Source organism: Netta rufina, assembly GCF_964035555.1.
Source record: "Netta rufina genome assembly, chromosome: 2".
NCBI classification, from domain to species: Eukaryota; Metazoa; Chordata; class Aves; order Anseriformes; family Anatidae; genus Netta; species Netta rufina.
In genome coordinates this window covers 14,676,656-14,695,230 of record NC_140124.1, presented here as the reverse complement: position 1 = coordinate 14,695,230, position 18,575 = coordinate 14,676,656, and the positions used below count along the sequence as shown (strand labels likewise).

The window sequence follows — 18,575 nt, the reverse complement described above, 5'->3', positions numbered from 1 at the left end:
AACCACAAATATTTTTTATACATTAAAGCCTTCATGTTGTCCATGTATATTGAACGTGATGCATTACAAGTATAAAAGCAAAAATCATGTGAGAATTTCATGACAAACACTTTGTGAATGAAAGAAGAAGAAGTTTGTAACATTCAATACCACAAAAAAGAACTGAATAAGAAGTGTATATATTCTAATGACAGCAATTATCTTGAATTTTTGTAGTTTAGCTAAATGAAAACTACTACTAATGTCCAAGGCAAGCTTAGACAATTTTTTCATAAATACTACATTGCCACAAATGACTTCATTGTGCAGTGTTAAAAATTAAATATGGTAATGTAGCAGTAAATAAACTTACTGTTCAAATCTCCTGTTCCGAAGGTCTCCATCATTAATCCTGACAATACAGTCATTCTCACGGAAAAGGTTTTCTTGTTCAGCTTTTCCACCTTTTTCCAACCGCTTTACTAGCAGCCCCAAGGTTCTGGAACATTAAGATTACAAGTGATTACAGATTTAACATTTTGCAGCATATAAAATCCTACTGGTTTAATATTTTATCATAATAATTATATAAACTAAATTTTAAACCATCTTTACCTGGGAGTAGGATACCAAAGTTTCAAATAATTTATAAGCATTACCTGAATTACTATCCATTATCCATAAAACGAAGACCCTAGGTGAAACAGGTATGTCATTTAAAAGTAAAAAAGTGCAGGCAGCATGATGATATCAAATTTATTCTTGCAAAAGGCCTAGATGTTTGAAAAGTAGAACTTGGTTTCATGAAGCACTGCACATCTGACAGCCATCATCTCTTCTGATGGTTAACTAAAGTTGAAGAAGTTCAACTTAAGATATGAATTTCTGAATTAGCAGAGAATACCACAGCCATTGCTACTGCTCCTGTGCAAGTGAAATGTGGGGTCATTTCATGTAATAACCACCCTATAATGAAAGGATGGACAAAGGATTCAGGAATTTCTTGTGAATCTAATGCTTTTGTTGTAAACCTTAACTTTTCTTGCAAAACAGCAAAAAGGAAATTAAAAACTTAAATGTCATTTTTAATTCAACATATTATCTTCAGGGAATTGGTGCAGTAATGACTGAAAACAATTAGTATCTGATAGCTTCTGTGTTATGAGTTGATCACATCTGCCTAGTGCTTAGGTACAATGTTGTCTTACTGACATTCATAGAAAGGAAATAAATGTTCAACCTGATATTATGAAATGGATCCAGAAGAGTGGATTTCTTACGTACTGGTAGGACTGTGTGAAAAGTAAGTGATGTTTCTATACCTGAACTCTAGGTTTGAAGAAGGATTCAATCTTCAGAATTATTCTTGCATCGACACTGCATTTGTTTGTTTGTTTGTTTTAAAATCAGCTTTATAATGAAATCCCACAGGACATATCAGAGGGTCAAATTCACAGCATCCTAGTCAACAGAATTACTTTTGAAAAAGTCACTTCAAGGCATGGTGTGCAAAATCCTTAGCTGCATGGCAGAAATTGCAAAACCACATATGCCTTTTAGAACAAAACTTACAGTGAACATAGCACTTCAGTTCACACATACCTCAAAGAAAATGAGCAGTCAATGATGCTTAAAAGGACTTCTCATGCACTTGAAAGTTAGAATGTACTTGAGCACTTCATCAAATGGGTCAGAAAGGCAAAATTAACTTTAACTTAGTCTTCCACTTTAAATTCTTCATTTATCAAGTTACCACCAACATATGTCAGACATTTATTTTAAAGAATAGTCATACTGTTTCTTCCACAAGCCAGATGAAAGAGTAAGAGAAATAATTATTTATTTATTTATTTATTTATTTAGTATTTCCACTTTGGAACTTCCTGGAGACAATAAGATACGAAGTGTAAAGGATCTATACATGCAAACAGACTGAGAAAAACGACATAAATCATTTTGACAACAGAAATCATCAAATGAAGTTTGAATCAGACATTAACATTTAACTGACAATATTCTGTTTCCAGCTCATACAGTATATTTTGCAAACACCTAGCATACTGCATACCTAACCTTCAACTCGTCCAGGTCCCATGAGAGACAAACCTTCAGTGCCCTCACTTGTTCCTGATGCACCACTGGGGTGCAGTCACTGTCACTGATGCTAACTGTGATTGGGCTCAACTTGAGCTCAGCTGTTGCAATTAGCAATCTGTCTCTTCACAATAACAGTGGCAAACACAATGATTAGAAAGGTTCCGTAAAGCTAAAGTATCAGCTCTCTAGAATACAAGCATTTCAGAAAAAAAAGTATTGAAAAACACAACAGATACTAGTATGTGTCTAGTCCTATCCTTCCCCATGCCACGTTGATATTCTTTGGTTTTGGAAAGTTCCACCTTTTGTAGATTCCTTCCAACAACCCTGTGTCTTCCATTATAATTAAATAAATAAATAAATAAACTTTGTTTGTTTCTTTGTTTGTTTTCCCCAAAGCAAAAACCTAGCTAGTGATCACCTAGCTAGTGAAACACATTTTAGGATATAATCTCGGAAGTATTATCTACATGTTTTAAGGTGTTTTCCTGTTTGCCTTTCCCACATTCCTGTTAACAGTTTGCATGAAAAAAATAAAAAAGTAAAAAGTAAAAAAACAAGTCCACAACAGTCAAACAATAGTTTAATGATCACGTTGTGCTGCATTTATTATACTAAAATTTGCTTAAAATAATGCGAAAGTGTCACATGAAGTAAAACAAAACGAATTTCTAAAATGTTCATACCATCCCTTTTTCCTCCTATTCACTAATAAAAGTGTCAAACACCATCTCAGATTTTTACATCATCATAAATAATTCTAGAAAATAAAATTTTATACACTGTTTTTAGTTGCAGAAAGAAAAAAAAATAGTATTTATGAATGTTAGTAGTAAAAGTATTTATATTTCTCTAAGAAAAGAAAAAATACTTGTATGCCCTCTCTACATGAGTTTTATTGGAACTTCAGTTTTCATACATTTAAAACTGACAGTTAAAAAACAAGTTTGGCTACTTTTTCACTTGTGAGTTGTTGAATTTCTCTGGGTAATGTCTTTGGGCCCCAAGGTGAAGTTATTGAAGGGGTATCTCTACAAGGGACAGAGCAAGCAAATACAAGAACGTGAATATTACATTTGAGAGAAACCATCCCACAACATTTGAGGGGAAGAGGAAAGAACTGTGTCTGCACTTTCTCTTCTTTCTCTTCGTGCCCAGCAGTAGTCTGTTGTGGGTGAGCTCCACTGTAATGCCCACAGATACAGAATTTGGAGGTGCATGCACTGATTGCATGAGAACACACACAGTAACAGCAACAGGTCTTTTGTTTATATGCTTAAATATTAGAAATATTAAAATACCAATGTATTAAATACCAAAAAATTCCACACCCACTACAATACTCTGAGTCAGTATTACAGTAATAATACAAAACGCAAAATTCTATGATTATTTTATCCCAACATCTTCACATACTCATACACTCTCAAAGCAAGTGGTCTATCATTTTTTGCATAGCATTTTTCTTGAAAAACAACTTTCCACTGTTTTGCATTCTGAAGGAGTATTAAAAATTTTATTAATGCAAGACATCTTTATGCATGGCTTGTAATTTTTTTTTTAAACTTTATTCAGCTAAATCCTTAAATCTAGTACAAATTGTACTAATCTTAACCAATGGTAAAATAATGTAACACATAAATGTGCTACCAGTCAAAATTGCAAATAATCTCATTAAACAAAGGCTACAAGTTTTACTAATGCAAGATTGCTCATCTCAGACACAACATATGGTGCTCATGAGGACTTCTCTTTTTAACAAATGTTAGAGCTAGGCTAACCAAGGCACATAAAGCTGAAGACACTGAGAACAGATTCAAAGCTGGATGAACAGCCTGAGTCAAATTTGAAACCAGGATCTTCACAATGCCTGTCTTTTCATTTTCATTTTTATTTTTTTTAAAAACACATGGAACAAAGATCCCTTTAGACGCAGTTCTGTAAACAACTTACTGAACACAGTTCTGCATAGCGTGGTAAACACTCCTGGAAAACATATATACCCGAAAATTTTAGTAACAAAAGCCTATCAATTTCCTGCAGATTTTTTTCAGCAAACTATGGTTAGGTGCAGGAAAATTACTCTAAAAAATGAGTTACAGGGATTCATGTTTGTTGTTGCAGTGACCACAGATAAACAGGGTAGAGCTGCTATGGCAAACATGCAATAACCTAAACACTAATTGGATTTTGCTTCCCTGCCACATGGTACTATCATTAATTCTGAAAAGTGGAGCTGTAAGCTCTACTACGGTTTCAGAATTACCTTTCCTACATTAGGAAACCATATAAATTTTGTCAGCCTATAAACTAATCTACTGTAAAATACAGAAGAGCATATATATCTGTTTGAACACAACCATGTGGCATACAAATATATGGGTGCATTTATTTGTATTTGCTTAATATTATCAGGGAAAGTCAGACCACAAGTTTTCTGATGTAAGTTCTTCCATTATAAAAATCTTAACTTATAACTTCTTTGAGAACGGGGTTAAATGTTGTGTGAACCTCTGCACTCTGCAAACACTCTACAAGTCTGCAACCCTGTAGAAACAACACTTATAAATGGAAATTTGGTACCTTCTCTGTTTTAGACTTGCATTAGCTGAGGAGGGGACAAAAGGGAAACACAGACATGGGTACCACAGTGCAAAGCTCTATCTTTGTATTTGTTTTAAATACATAATTGGGAATGTAAACAGCTTAGATTATATTAGCATTTGTACCACTGTATTTCCACAAGGTTCATTACTCTAATTATACAATTAAAATAAACTCAGCTACATGAGTTAACGTTTCAGTTCTAAGTATAAATTACAACCAATGATAAAACTAGAAATAAGCAGCAAGTGTTTTATTGACGTCTAAATTGCCTGAGTTTGTCTGAGTAGTTCTTTGAAATTGTGAACTCCCCACATGCCACCCAGCTGTATGGAAATGATGATAATTTGTCTTAATAAAAACTGACAGTGTAGATAGTGTGAGAGTAATAAAAATATTACTTCGAGCATCCAGACTATGATTCAGCCATCACTGCCCACTGCACGTACACACTGAAGTTATTTACCTCTTACCTACAAACTAACCGCACATAATCAAATCAGGCAGAAGAGAAAATAACCAATTTAGATGTCTATGAAAGTCACTAACATGAAAAGGCAAAAACTAGATTAAGGGGCAAAAATAATGACGGATTCAAAAACAGATGTGTAGCAGTTTCAAACAAACTATGTAACAATGGAAGAGCTCTGAGATGTTTGACGGGAACACAAACACAGTGCAAATTTCTTGAGACTAGGAGGTCAGAGTAGGCAAATCAGCTTGTTTGTTTAAGTTAAATTATCATGGCTGATCAATGCTAAATTGGACATCAACTCCTTTACACAACATTTATGTCACCGAGCTACTGTAGCATATTAACATAACTTTGTCAGCTTTGATGCCTGAAGTCCGGGACCAATTTCCTATCTTTGGCAACTATTCCTCAGCTTTTTAGTTTGAACAATACTTCAAATTAAGTTTATACAACTTTTAAAAGGATGAGATCAGACAAAGAAAGCCTTGAGTTCAGCTAAGAGAATGAGGGAATGGTACATTCGCTCCACAGGAATCTTTTCCCAATGCATATGAAAACCATAGCTACTTCTGAGACTTAAAAGGCTGGAAATGCAGAAGAAATAAATGGAGATGCAGGTAACACATACCCACTAGACGATCAAATACAACGTGATTGTTAGAATGTCACCTTGAAAGCAATATTAAGGAATGTCAGCATAGACAATAGGCATTAGATGTGACTTTAGGGTTTTTGTGTCTTGAGGAAAAGAATAAAACTTTTACAGTGAAATATAAACTGCTTCGTAAGTTCTAGACAGTGAAGGGCACTTCTACTAAAAGAAAAAAAAAAAAAAAAAAGAAAAAATCAAAAACCCATAGAGCAGAAAAATGTGGAAGAATTTTCTAGCACAGGGATTGTGTATACATGAATTTTATAATAAAACTTTTTTTCTTAATTAAATCAGTTAAATTTATGATATAAACTGGCAAAAAGTAAGAAAATGCAGACTCTTAGTTTTCCCATCCTTCTAAGACTTCTTTAATATTTTTAGGACATTCAGGATATATAATCTAAAAATACAGACTAAATATTTTTAGCTGCCACGTTTTAGATTTTATCATGGATTCCATGGCATGTTTTGATAGGAAGGACAGCAGGCAAAGCCCCACAAATTCACAGCTCTGAATCAAAATAATATGTCTGGTATTTATTAATGGAAGTTCTTTCAAAGTTTTTTCAGGTGAATAGTAAAATCTTTTTCTGTTCCAGTAATGCAAACTTCACAATAGTCTTGGGACTATGGAGCTTTCCCCACTGCTACTCACAGAGATTTCTGATGTTATCTCATATATTCCTTGTGTCAGCTGAACCTCTTCCCAAAGAAAGATATGGCACCATTTCAGAAGTGCAGCAATGGTTTAGAGCTCAAGAAAATTTCAAAGTCTCATAAAAGTAGAAGAGGCCATATAACAGTAAATCATGCTATAATATGCATCAACATAACTTCTTCCATCAGTCAGGATTGCTCAAATGTTAAATTCTTAACAGACCGAGTGCTTGCTGTCCTCTCTGAGCACCTACTTTCTTCTGTAAAATGAAGGACAGACTGATGCTAACAGCAATTCTTCACAGATTTAGATAATTTTTTCCCTTTCTGCTTTCATCTCGTTGTTCTCCTTCTTTTCCTCCTTGTTCTTCTCTTTAGGTAAACACTTTCCTGTTTACATCCTGTTCTTTTTTTCTGCTTTCATTTTTCATGCCTTATATTCTGCTTGAGACTGAACTTACACCATTACAAAAAGCAAGCTGATTTTGCAAACAGAACTTTAATCTTGAAAAATTTCACAACCATAAGGTGATGAATATGTATACCCCTCCTCTCTTTTGACAAGGTGAATAAACTGTTACCCAAAGCATATGGTCAAAAGGGCCAATAAAGGACAGATGTATTTGTAGAAGTAAAAACAGAGGAATAATAGGCAAATATATCCATAAAAGAAAGTGTTGACCATGTCCGGATAAATCAATAGAATATTTCCCAGAGAATAACTGAGAGGGTTTTTTTTATTCTTTCATAAAAAATAACGTTTTTTCCAGGAGTAGGAATAATCAGTAGCATCTCCATAGATGAGGCAGAGATCTTTACAAATTTTGTTCAAAATCATGAGCCAATACAGAAGACAGATTCTTACTCCAAACTGAAGCCTACCACAAAAGACCATGAAAGAAACAAATATTTCCTCAAAATAAGCAAAAGACATAGTTGTGGCACATACTTTTTAAAGGTTTAGGGTGTTTGCTTTTTGGGGGGGAAAGAGGGAGAACTGTATTAGTATGTTTTTACACTTTTGAAAGTAAATTATTATTTTAATAACCATTGCTTGTTAAAGTAACATTTTCAAAAAAGAATGAAAGGAACTGGAAGAACTGAAAACACAGCATAACCGTAACTGAACACCAAACAAATATGAAACATGGTGGGCCAGTGTAAAAAGCTATATGCTAGGTTATACGATACATCTGATCTTTTCTTTTTTGACATTGCTGATCAAAGTCTTTTATCGACTTTGGTTTTGTATATTTAGGTTTCTAATGAGCAGATCCCCTGCTCAAGTAAGATTGCTCAGTGCAGCACAGAGAAGTGGCTTTGCAGCCAGAGGATGGACAAAGAGCAGCCATGTGCTGGAGTGAGAAAGAAGTAGGCAGAAGAGCATCCCTGCCAAGCATCTGCTCTCCCTCTGAATCTAGCAAAAGTAAAACCAAGTGTCTATTATTTGTTCAAAAGAGATGGGGGCCCAGCAGTGGGAAAAAAAAAAAAAAATAAGAAAAAAAAATAAGAAAAAGAACACACCAAGTCCTCCAAAATTGAAGATAGATGTATTCCCTTCCCTTCCCACACTGCAACCAGGCAGCTGGAGAAAATGCCTTTGTTCTCACTGAAAGCATGTAGGGACGTGAGTACAGCTGGCAGTGAAGCAGCAGCACAACAGCAGTGTTTATAATCAATACTGAGCAATGACCTCTCCTTTTCCTTCCATTACTACATACAAAGTATAGGAGAAATGCTCTGGAAGCAGAGAGGTCCTCTCCACCTCTGGCTGCTCCTCCACATTTTCAAGACACGAACACAAGTTTCTCCCCCCAGCATTTTTTTCAGTTCAGAGCAGACAAAGCTCGCTAGAGCAGCAGACACACAGCTGTCCCCAAATGAGGGAGGAAGCTGGAGACATCTGCAGTGAGAGCAGAAACGTCAAGCCAGGTCAGAGTGCTTGCTGACCCTGCGCCAAAATAAAATTTGCTTATACTTGTGATAAATAATTTTTTTCAACACACTTAAAAGCTTCAAACCCACCGCTAATTACTATGAAAGTTAAGCTATTTTTCTGAGACTGTTAGTGTTTTGATTAAAGGCACTAAATGCCAAATCTCTGCTTTACCAAAGCATTAGAGATGATGCGTACTGTCCCCAAAATGATTTTGATTTTTTAAAGTAGAAGATTTTCTTTGCACTCTTCATAAACATTACAGCTTGTGAGTTAATGCAAACAGGTTCATCTTCCCCAAAACCAGAATGTTTCAACTGTTTTTGCAACTTCATTTTAACCCCAACACATGGGACAATACTAAATATCAGAAGTATGATAACTGGTTTTTATTCCACTCTTATCAAACACAGACACAGGAAGCCTTGGGTTTAGACTGTTGTTCTTTTTGAAAATGTGGCTATAAACAGTCAGTGGGGAAATGTTGCCTAAATATCCACCTGAACTAAAGGAGCAGATTATAATTTGTAAGAGTCCAAAAGGAAACATCCTCATAGTTCAGTTTCCCAAGGGACCACACGACAACCTTGCAATTCCAACTCATTTTAAGCAGAGCCTTTACATTACAGAGTACAGTCAGTAAACTTGCATTTCTGCCTTTCTTAAAAAAGTTCAATATTTCACATAAGTCAAAGGCACACAATACAAGAATTAACATAACTAAGATAAAATACAGCAAGTTATGATTCAATTAAAATCCTACACGATACATTACCTTCCACCTCGGGCACTGAAAGGCACTACATGGATTCCCAAAGGCCCACCGTCGTTGGAGACTTCTACGAGCTTTACCATATCACTGTGAGACAACGATGAATGAGGGAATGTGAACATGTACCGTGAATGAACCAAAAAACCCCACACAAACACACACAGAAAAACAAAAATGCTCCAGAAATTAAGTCATGGTGATGAAAGCATTATTGAATACTACATACCTGAATACTAATCTGATGGCATGAAAGGAAATCAATCAGCAAAAACAGTTCAATTAATAAAATAAGTGAAAAATCAAAGCAACTGATAATTAGTTTACTCTATAAAAATAGGTATCATCATCACATGAATGTTGTTTTATTTCTTCCTTATTCTGAAGTTAAATGTAACTGTTTGTAGTGCCGAGCAGAAACATCTTAAACACCACATACAGTTTTTTCCCCTAAAGCCTAAACCCTAATCATAGTACTAGCGTGCTTTATTTGCTTATTGTAGAGAGACCCCATTCCAAGCCATAATATTTGTCTTTACAAAAATACCCTTTAATTAAGTAAGAATTATTTAATTCATAATTGTTTAAATTCTTCTGGTTTTACAATGCATTTATTTGCTTTATTGTGTTTCCATATATTTTATTGAAAGCTTGCTGTATCTGTATTTCCTTACGAGGCAAAGTTTCCACAGTAGGATTTAGCTATAACATTCCGAAACAACCACATGTCCTCCTGAAACAGCCATCCAGCTAGTTTTCAATTATACCTTTTGCTGTAAAGAGGGAAAAATCAAAAGAGGAAAGTACAGGTTCAGAAAAGATCTGCAAAGATTCTACAAATAGATTTGGACCAAATCTTCTGGTGAGTTTGAAACATGCACACAGCTGGAAAGGTGGAGTATAGCCCAGAGACCCTAAAGAGTTATAAATACCCAGATGAGAAAATAATACACGAAGGCCAAACCTCTTAGCAAATCTGGAAGAGACAGATCTGAACAAAAGCCACAATCTAAATTTTTGGATTATGCCTCTCTCTAGTATTACATACTTTTCCCATATTTCCTGGCCCAATACATACATATGTATTATACATACACACATTTTTGAGAAGTTTGTTTTTAATAAGCATACAAATCAAACTTAATCTAGAAATGGAGCAAGACCAATGCCCTCTGATAGCAGTAAAAGATTTTCTACTTCCTTCAATAGGCTCTTGATGATATGGTGGCCCATCACAAAAGCTTGCCATGCTTAATCTGGAATCTGAGAATAACCAGACCACATTTTGTTAGGAAGTCAACAAAAATCCTGTAATCCAGTTTGTTCTACATTTGTTCCACTTTTTTTTTTTTTTTTTTTTTTTTTAATATTCTTAAGGTAGGCCTCACATTTGTTTTATGCCCCAATTTAGGTCTGGTTTTGACTCATTTTTGAAATGACACAATGGAATTTCTCTATCCCTGTTACCATTGTTTAGCTCAATAAAGTATTGAAAGTGTAGGAGAGCTGAGAGACAGCAGCCAGAAAAGTATTATTCTTCAGCTCCCGATAAACTTTTTAAGACTGATAGCATTACAGCACTTGGTAATGTTTCCTGTCCTAGTTTCTGCACAGGCTGAATTCATTTCTTTCTCACTGTTCATTAACGCTAAATTTTCGTTAACTTTCATGCAAATCAGCTCACAGGAAACAAGAGAAGTCTCTCACCCCAAAAAGGTCTACGAAAATGCATCTACTGTTGGTTTGCCTGTGGCCCCCTATGATCATTTTTTCTGACTTTCCTGAGAAAAACTGAGAGCTAAGGAAGAGAACAAGTAAAATCCATGGGATTCACTGGGAAATGTCCTAAGGGGAAAACCTGCTTAAACAAAAGAACATCAGTTTTTATAAGCAGACTGCACCATTTAACTTGTCCTATTGCTTGAGCCACTATCCTTCCTTTTTTCCAATATATGCACTAGGCCTACATACTCATTTTTCTTCTACTGTTTTTCTTACAAAACTCCATTCCAAATTCAAATGTTAAGCTCTGTAAAATGGAAAATGAAAAGGAATGATCCCTTCCTACGAGATATTGTTTCAATCCTGCTTCTCACACAGATTTTCTCATGACTTCGAGCCAAGTACTTCAAACAAACACACAAAGTATGATATCAAAACAGAGAAGAATGAAGCAGCATATGATGAAAAGCCAGTGAGTTAGTTAAAAGCAACACCAAGAAGCATTCAATTTGACAGAAGTTCTGTAAACTCTATTTAGCAGGCAGCATTTTGAATTTACAATTGCTTTTGCAAATGGAATGGAGTAAAACTCAGTGTGTATTGCTTAATAGATGTCACTATGATCTTTATCTAACATTTAACCCCCCTGTACCTAATTTATAAGTTAATTCAGAAGTAATATGAGCAAAAGATTTATTTTTATTTCAAAATTAATTCTAATCAATTTTAAAGGTCTAATTTAAGGGTAGAAGAGATATTTTCTCATTAATTCCATAGTGAGGTATGGCTCAGTTCTGTGCGATGAAATGCTTGCTGTATCTTGTGATGAAACAAAATATCCTTTATTGAATTTTAAAAAATAGGAATTTCCCAGTCCTAAACAACATAAGTTTTGATCCATTCAGAAATTATAAGCATTTGACTATGTAACTTATGAGACCCCACATACATCTGTCTTTTGAGCAGACTGCGAACTGCTGACAGGTATTAAGAATTTCCTCTTTGAAATTCTTTCCTGTTGATTTATTTGTGCTAGCACTGACCCTATTCCTTCTGCCAAGTTTTCTGAGTTCCATCACATAAGCATCTTCTCTGAAGCAGAAAATCAGCAGTTAGCATCAGCACTTAGAAACGCCAAGCGTCCAGTGTGCATCCTTGAGACAGGCTTTTTTAAAGCGCTTAAAGACTGCCTTGAAAGGGTGCATGGAGAAAACTGCATAAAAACAAAACTACATATGACCTAAAAAAGGCTGTCCTGCTTGCTTAAGAACAGTATAACTCATATTATTCTGAGTTTTTTGCTAGTCTGTGTTCAGCCCCAAGACTCATCATTAAAACAATGTGTTCTGCCAGTAACTTACTCCAGGGAAAAATTGGTCGCGTTTTCCAAACCAGTGTCTGCATGTCCAACAGGCTCAACTCTGCTATTGTCCTCCTCTGTTCGATCCTCATCCTAGACAGTAAATAAAAAATAAAGAAATGAAGAAAATTAAATCTAGCTTCAATAGTTTCACTTATTGTAATAATACCATTTTCCCATTTTTAAATGAAGGCAGTCTCCGCAGTGACAGCAGAAATGCGTGCTGCCACAACTATGAAAAATCTTTTCTGTTGCTACCTGAAACTGCTGTAAATTGTTTTCATCACTTTACACTTTTTTGTAATGATATTTACAGTTTAGTCCGTTTTATATCTTAACTTTGCTACATGTGTAAAATCAATGCTTCAGAAGCTATCAGAGGCAGTATTTTTTTGAAGGCACACAAGTTAAGACGGAAAAGCATCCGACAGCCAGCAGTGTGGGTGCAAACTCCTTCAGAGCTCTCTCCAGGAAGGTTACTGGGAAATCCAACAAAGACGCAAGGCAGCTCACTGAGGTTCCTTTGCAAAGTTAAGAACAGTAGAAGAAACTGTGGCTCATGTAATTCTATAAAGTACCAAGACCTCTTTAAACATTTTATCGCAGCCCATTATTAATGGCATGCCAGGAATGGCTGACATCAAAGAGTTACATGAGGCTTTAATGCTAACCAATTGATTTTGTTTTTAATTTGACTTTCCAAAAAGTACATGCATTATTCACCGAATGTATAATTTTCATGTCAAAGTCGGGAATGCTGTACGTACAAATTTAGGCCAGGGTAATTCAAGGACTACCAGTAAGATGACCGACAACCATTCCTATTATGGCTATGTCACTCATTATAAGCTTATGGTTTTAATTACCTGTATGACCAAGGAGAAAATATGACAAAGTGTGAGCGGTAGGATTCAAACACAGACTGAAATTCTAGAGTCAGAGCAATCAAGTCAATAAAATAATAAGCGATAGGTTATGAGTTCAGCACACAGTGTCAGACAATATATTAAATTATTGAAGAGATATTAAAGCAAGGCAGAGGCAGTTGGTAATGTCCAATTGACATTTCCACTGAGAGTCTGCAAAAGCAGGAGGCTGGCTACAGCAGGCTTCCATGAGCTGTAGATATGCCTTATGCATCCTGGATAGCAGCACGCTGCATGAAGCCGAGCTACTTGAAGATTGATGATCCTGTGTTTTGAGAGGCTTTAATATGCACTTCTTCGTCATCTATCTCTGTTAAGCACTAGGCAAGTAATACATTTCAAAGGTTAACCAGCATCTTGAACCTACCTAGAACTACATTATGAACGCAAACAAGAACTCAAAATAAAATATTTCCATATAGCAGAAGTTGCTTATAAACCCACTATAAATGATAACCCATAAAATTCATAAATATGTCATAAGCTAATGTTTATACTTCTGTATTTACTGATTTCAGGTGAAGTTCTGTATGTACAACTGAGTACAAGGAATAAAGGTTAAAATTAAATAAATATTCAAATCTTCATTGCAATTATAAGGTTACATACAGTTTGGGTGGAGAAAAAAAAAAAAAAAAAGAAAGAAACAGATGATAGGGAAACCAGAACATTTGCAGTAGTTTCCCATTACAAAGAAGTGTTTCACCCTGTTTCTTACAGCATCTTACAGAACCTTGTTGTGGGTTTCTTGGTTTGAAGTTAGGGACACTGGTGATTATAGAGACCTATGTAAGTATTTATTTTGCAGTGGAGTTATTACCTGTAAGTCTAAAATCAGAGTTGCTGAAAAAATACAATTTCGTATCTCAGCTATATTAAGAAGCCAACCCAAATGTTATTTTCTTAATGCAGCGTTTTTGGCAATTTTCTTTGTGCAGGCTTTTCAAGCAAACACACAATTCATATGTACACATTTAAGAAAAACTGAAATAACATCCTACAGGGATACACCCCCACTAACAACAACAACAACAAGACTGGCTTTGTATTGTGTCATTTTAGCAAACACATCGATGTATTTGCCATATAAGCATCATTCATCTAGTACTTCTTGGGTCCTACGTTGTAGCACCCTTCAAACCCATATGTTTCCCTTGACTATTTTAAAGTGTCTGTATGTGTGCAAACTTCCTCTTGTCCTACTTAGTTTTGGGGGTCTTCCTTTGGACTTGCTCTTGATAGACCCAGTCCTCCTTTGGTGTTTGGTATGCAGAGCAGAGTTACAGCCCAGTGTGCACAACAGACTTGATAGCATCCCTGCTCTCATTCCCAGAGCCTCCTAATTATTGGCTTGTACTTAAACCATTCCACTCTTTGCATTTTCTATCTCTTCAAGAGGTTTCTTCTGCCACAGCAGAAGCACCCCCTGCCTGACCCAGGATGAAGACCACAGCCAACTTACCTGCCTGCTGCTAGAGCCTATCTTTTAAAATTAGGATGTGACACATCAAAATCTGCAAACCACAAGCTATCTGGCACGACCACATTTCGCTTTGTGCCTTTCTTTCGAGAATTATAAACACAGTCAGTTTTGGACCAGACACACTGTCAGTTATCCAAGCAATTAAGAAAAAGCGGCTCCCACTTGCCTGTGTCTGGCTTCTCCCGGGCAGCAGACAGATCTGTATCAACAACATGTATGTGCCTGTAAATAGGTGCTCAGAGGAGGAATCACAGCCCTAACTAAAGTACTGCCATAATCAACAGATGCATGATGTATCCTTTTAAAAATCTTTAATATTACAGTAATCAGGCACTCTTTTCTTCTCAAAATAACACAGATTTTGATTTACATTGAAGTGAACGGAGAGAAAAATTGGACACCTGCAGAGGGATTTGACTTAAAATTCTGATTTACTACGAAAAGTAACTAGCTGTGAAAATCGCTGCATCTAGCAATTATTTCTTTATTTGGAAAGTAGTTTTCTTTTGAAAGGCAAATTCCACCTGTACGTGCTATCACAAGGTAAACCAAGGAAAAGGACATTTAGAAGAGCAAGAAAGATTCTCAGAGCCCAGATAGATATTACTGCAGACATTTTTCAGAAATAGGTGATTTGAGCAAACTCCTAAGGTTTCTTTATCTCTATGCATCACCAATACCTGTTATATCAAAAGGTACAGTTTCTCATGAAATTAACAAGCAGCCACTAAAGACAGTGATTTATTTTTCCAAAATTGAAATAAAGTAAATAAAGGTAATTTCATTTTTAGAGCACCAAGATAAATTTAAAGCACCTTTTCCAATGTACTTCTATGTACCTAATGCGTTCAGTACAAAATGCCATCAGTTCCCTTTCGCCGTGAACTGAGGTGACTCACCCAGAGCCACCAGAGTCTTGCTGTGCCACAAGATTCGGATGCAACTTTCCATAAAGCTCATATGCCATATATTTAGGCTACTAAGACAGAGGTTAAACAATATATTTATGACCTTGAACAATGGCTTTAAAAAAAAATCTTAATAATAATAATAATAATAATAATAATAATAATAATAATAATAATAATAATAATAATAATAATAATAATAATAAAGTAGGTTAAGAGAATTAGGGATTTCAAAGACTTATTCCTACTTTAAGCTGCATCTGTCCAAAACTGCTGTCTTATAACAGTTAATACTTCCAGCAATGAAGTCACCACCGGTCACTTCTTTATTTTCAAACAAGCACTCTTCCACACATCTGTGCTGTTCTATGCAATTCTTATGGCCTCTCCAAAAACATAAGCAAATCTATTTCATTTTCCTTCTTCACCTTCCCTTCTGAAGCTCTTCTTTTGACAAGTACCTGCAGAAAACTCAACAGCAGCTATGGAGTCTGAATAAAGTTAGCCCTTCACTTATATTTCTCCACATTTCACTGGTGCATTCTTCACCTCCAGGCAGGTAGGTGCTGCCACATCTACTTCAGCCACATACAATGGGAAACAGGCTCTAAGACATATAAGGGTTATGTATACATACGTCTTCTCTGAACACTTAAAGCCCAGATCTCTAATTTGATAGCAAGTTCTCCATTCTATCAATAACCAAAAGAAGGGAGTGAAAGTTGTGGTTTTTCTTCCCCCAATTCAGAGTGAAACAAGAACTATTTCATTGTCGTTCAGAAAGTGATTGGATATTTTAGTGACAGGGGCAAGAAAAGAGTAAAAAGAAAAAGAGTAGCTCTGTTTTCAAGTGGTTTGAACACCGTAGAGGAAGGCCTGCAATGCTGACTAGAGTAAGAGGAAAAAAACTGAACAGTCACTTGTTATGCAAACAGCAACTGTCTCGTGCACTGAACAAATCCAAGATAACATTAAAGAAAGGGGAGCTGTACGTGAAGATTTTCACAGTATGTCCATGGAGCTGTGCTAAGGTTTCGCTACCAATCTCCTTTCTGCACGTTTTCCTTGTTCACTTCTGCAACCTACAGCATTAAATTCATTACTCTGGCTTCTGCACCTCCAATTACAGGCTCCCTCTGCCAAGCCTGTGCCTTCCTACCCTGATTTTCCTGTTAACTTACACTTAATTTAGACGGCTTAATCCTCCACCTTGTCAGAAGGGGCGTTCAGTATCCAGGCCTGGCCGCAGCCCATAGCAGACGCCAGCCAACATCACCGCCATCCCAGCTGCACCACCACATCCGTGTGAGGGAAAAAGAAAGCTTTGGGCAGCCTCATCAGCCTGCGGTGGCAAAGACTTGAAGGTTTTCAGTGAGAAGAGAATACCTGGGAAATTTAGCTGTAAGCTGTAGTAAATCTGTTCTCACTGTACACAAAGCAATTTTTTCTCCAACTCGACAACAAGATGAGTTGTTGTTAACAGCTCGACAACAAGATGGGTTGACATGGGTACACGAGGGCTATACAATAAACAGTCTTTTACAACATAATTAAACCCATTTTGTATTTTTAGTAGTCTGCACAGTAACTGCAGAGAAGTATTTTCACGTGGGTTGGCTGGTCTCATCACACAGCACTTTCAGCTTTTCTCCTAGCGTTATCAACAGAAAGCAGGGTCCTGAAATGGCGAGGAATTGCCACCATTAGGGCAAACAGGCAGAGCTGCCAGCGTGAACAGCGTATGATAAATGTGTCTGACATACACACCTCTACAAACAGAAGCCTTGCAATACACGGCCTCTGTGTTTTGGGAGGAGCAGTCCAGCTTGTTTGTTTTCTAACATTTATGTTTTAAATCCTAGTGTAGTGAACTCAAGCATCGTGAATACTGAACAAAAAAGAACAGTATAAAACTTCAACAGATACTTCAGATTTTAATGTAGAGAAGGATACATTATCAATAAAGAAAAGCTCCCAAAAGACCGCATACCAGTATTTTTTCCCCAGCTGGGACACAACAAAAACAATGCTTATGTTATTAAAACATGCCCTTCCCTTCATCTTCCCCCTTTTATTCTCTTGCTCTTCTCTGTAATGATTATGGAAGAAGAGACCATATTTGCTATTAGTCTCCTGGCAGCCACATTTTATAAATGTTTGTTTGGTCCTTGCAACATAAAGTAGGTTCTCTCTCTGTATGATCAGGCTTGATAGGAAACAGCTCCTAAGGGACCTATTTCCTCTGTCTTAACTAGCACAAATATACCAGCATCAGGCTTTTGTGCTAATGTTCTCACTTCTTGATTAACTGGCCAAATCTCCAGAGAAGGGCAATTTTCAATCAAATCTGAAGAACGGTTACAAAGATCACATGGGGAAAAAACAAAAGTTATTGAATAAAAAGTAGGGTTTCTCCCTCTTGCACACAAACATATACATGCACCTATAATTAGATAAGAGCTTTGTGTAATCCACAACAGTTCTATACGAGGTGCACTGCTATTATCAGCAACCCAGGGAGAGAGAAGAGAGGGAGAAACCTTATATTAAATCATCATCCACTTAAAACACAAAACAACAAAATCAGCTGATTTTTTTTTTTTTTATAGAGATTATTCTTATAACATGTCAGTCAATCCTGTGTTGTTCACACCCTTGTGCAGCAGGGTCACCCCACAATTGGAAATGGCAATATTCACATAGTTTCTATATGCCTCACTACTCCAAAATGAAATTTGCCTTGCACAGTCAAATCACTAAATAGATATCACATAGACACAGAGTAGCACAGAATGGAAGGGATTTCCTGGGTCTCCTGATGAATATCAAATTCATCCCCTGCTATCACAAGCAATCATCTCTTATTTCCCATTTAATAAACGGATCAAGCTGAGCCTTAAAACTGCCTGGCTTCACGATGGCATGATTTCTATTGCAAAATGCCTTAGAAGGAAATGTTTATACAGGTATAAGAGAGATGTATTTTATTTGTTTTTGTCCAAAAGAA

General features: G+C 36.2%; 1 protein-coding gene across 13 annotated transcripts in view; it reads right to left on the bottom strand.

Annotated features, from left to right (window-relative positions):
• Nucleotides 1-18,575, bottom strand: part of PARD3 (par-3 family cell polarity regulator) — a 446,166-nt gene that overhangs the window by 209,201 nt on the left and 218,390 nt on the right. For 12 of the 13 annotated variants that reach the window (XR_014618202.1, XM_084281998.1, XM_084281993.1 and 9 more), the window contains 3 exons: nt 12,253-12,344; nt 9,176-9,259; nt 353-478 (listed from right to left, as the gene is read on the bottom strand). Coding sequence is in view for 12 of the 13 variants with exons in the window: in XM_084281998.1 (XP_084138124.1) it covers nt 353-478; nt 9,176-9,259; nt 12,253-12,344 (302 nt within the window). In the remaining variant the exon portion in view is untranslated. The remainder of the gene's footprint in view (nt 1-352; nt 479-9,175; nt 9,260-12,252; nt 12,345-18,575) is intronic. The other variant, XM_084282000.1, reaches the window with a different exon arrangement.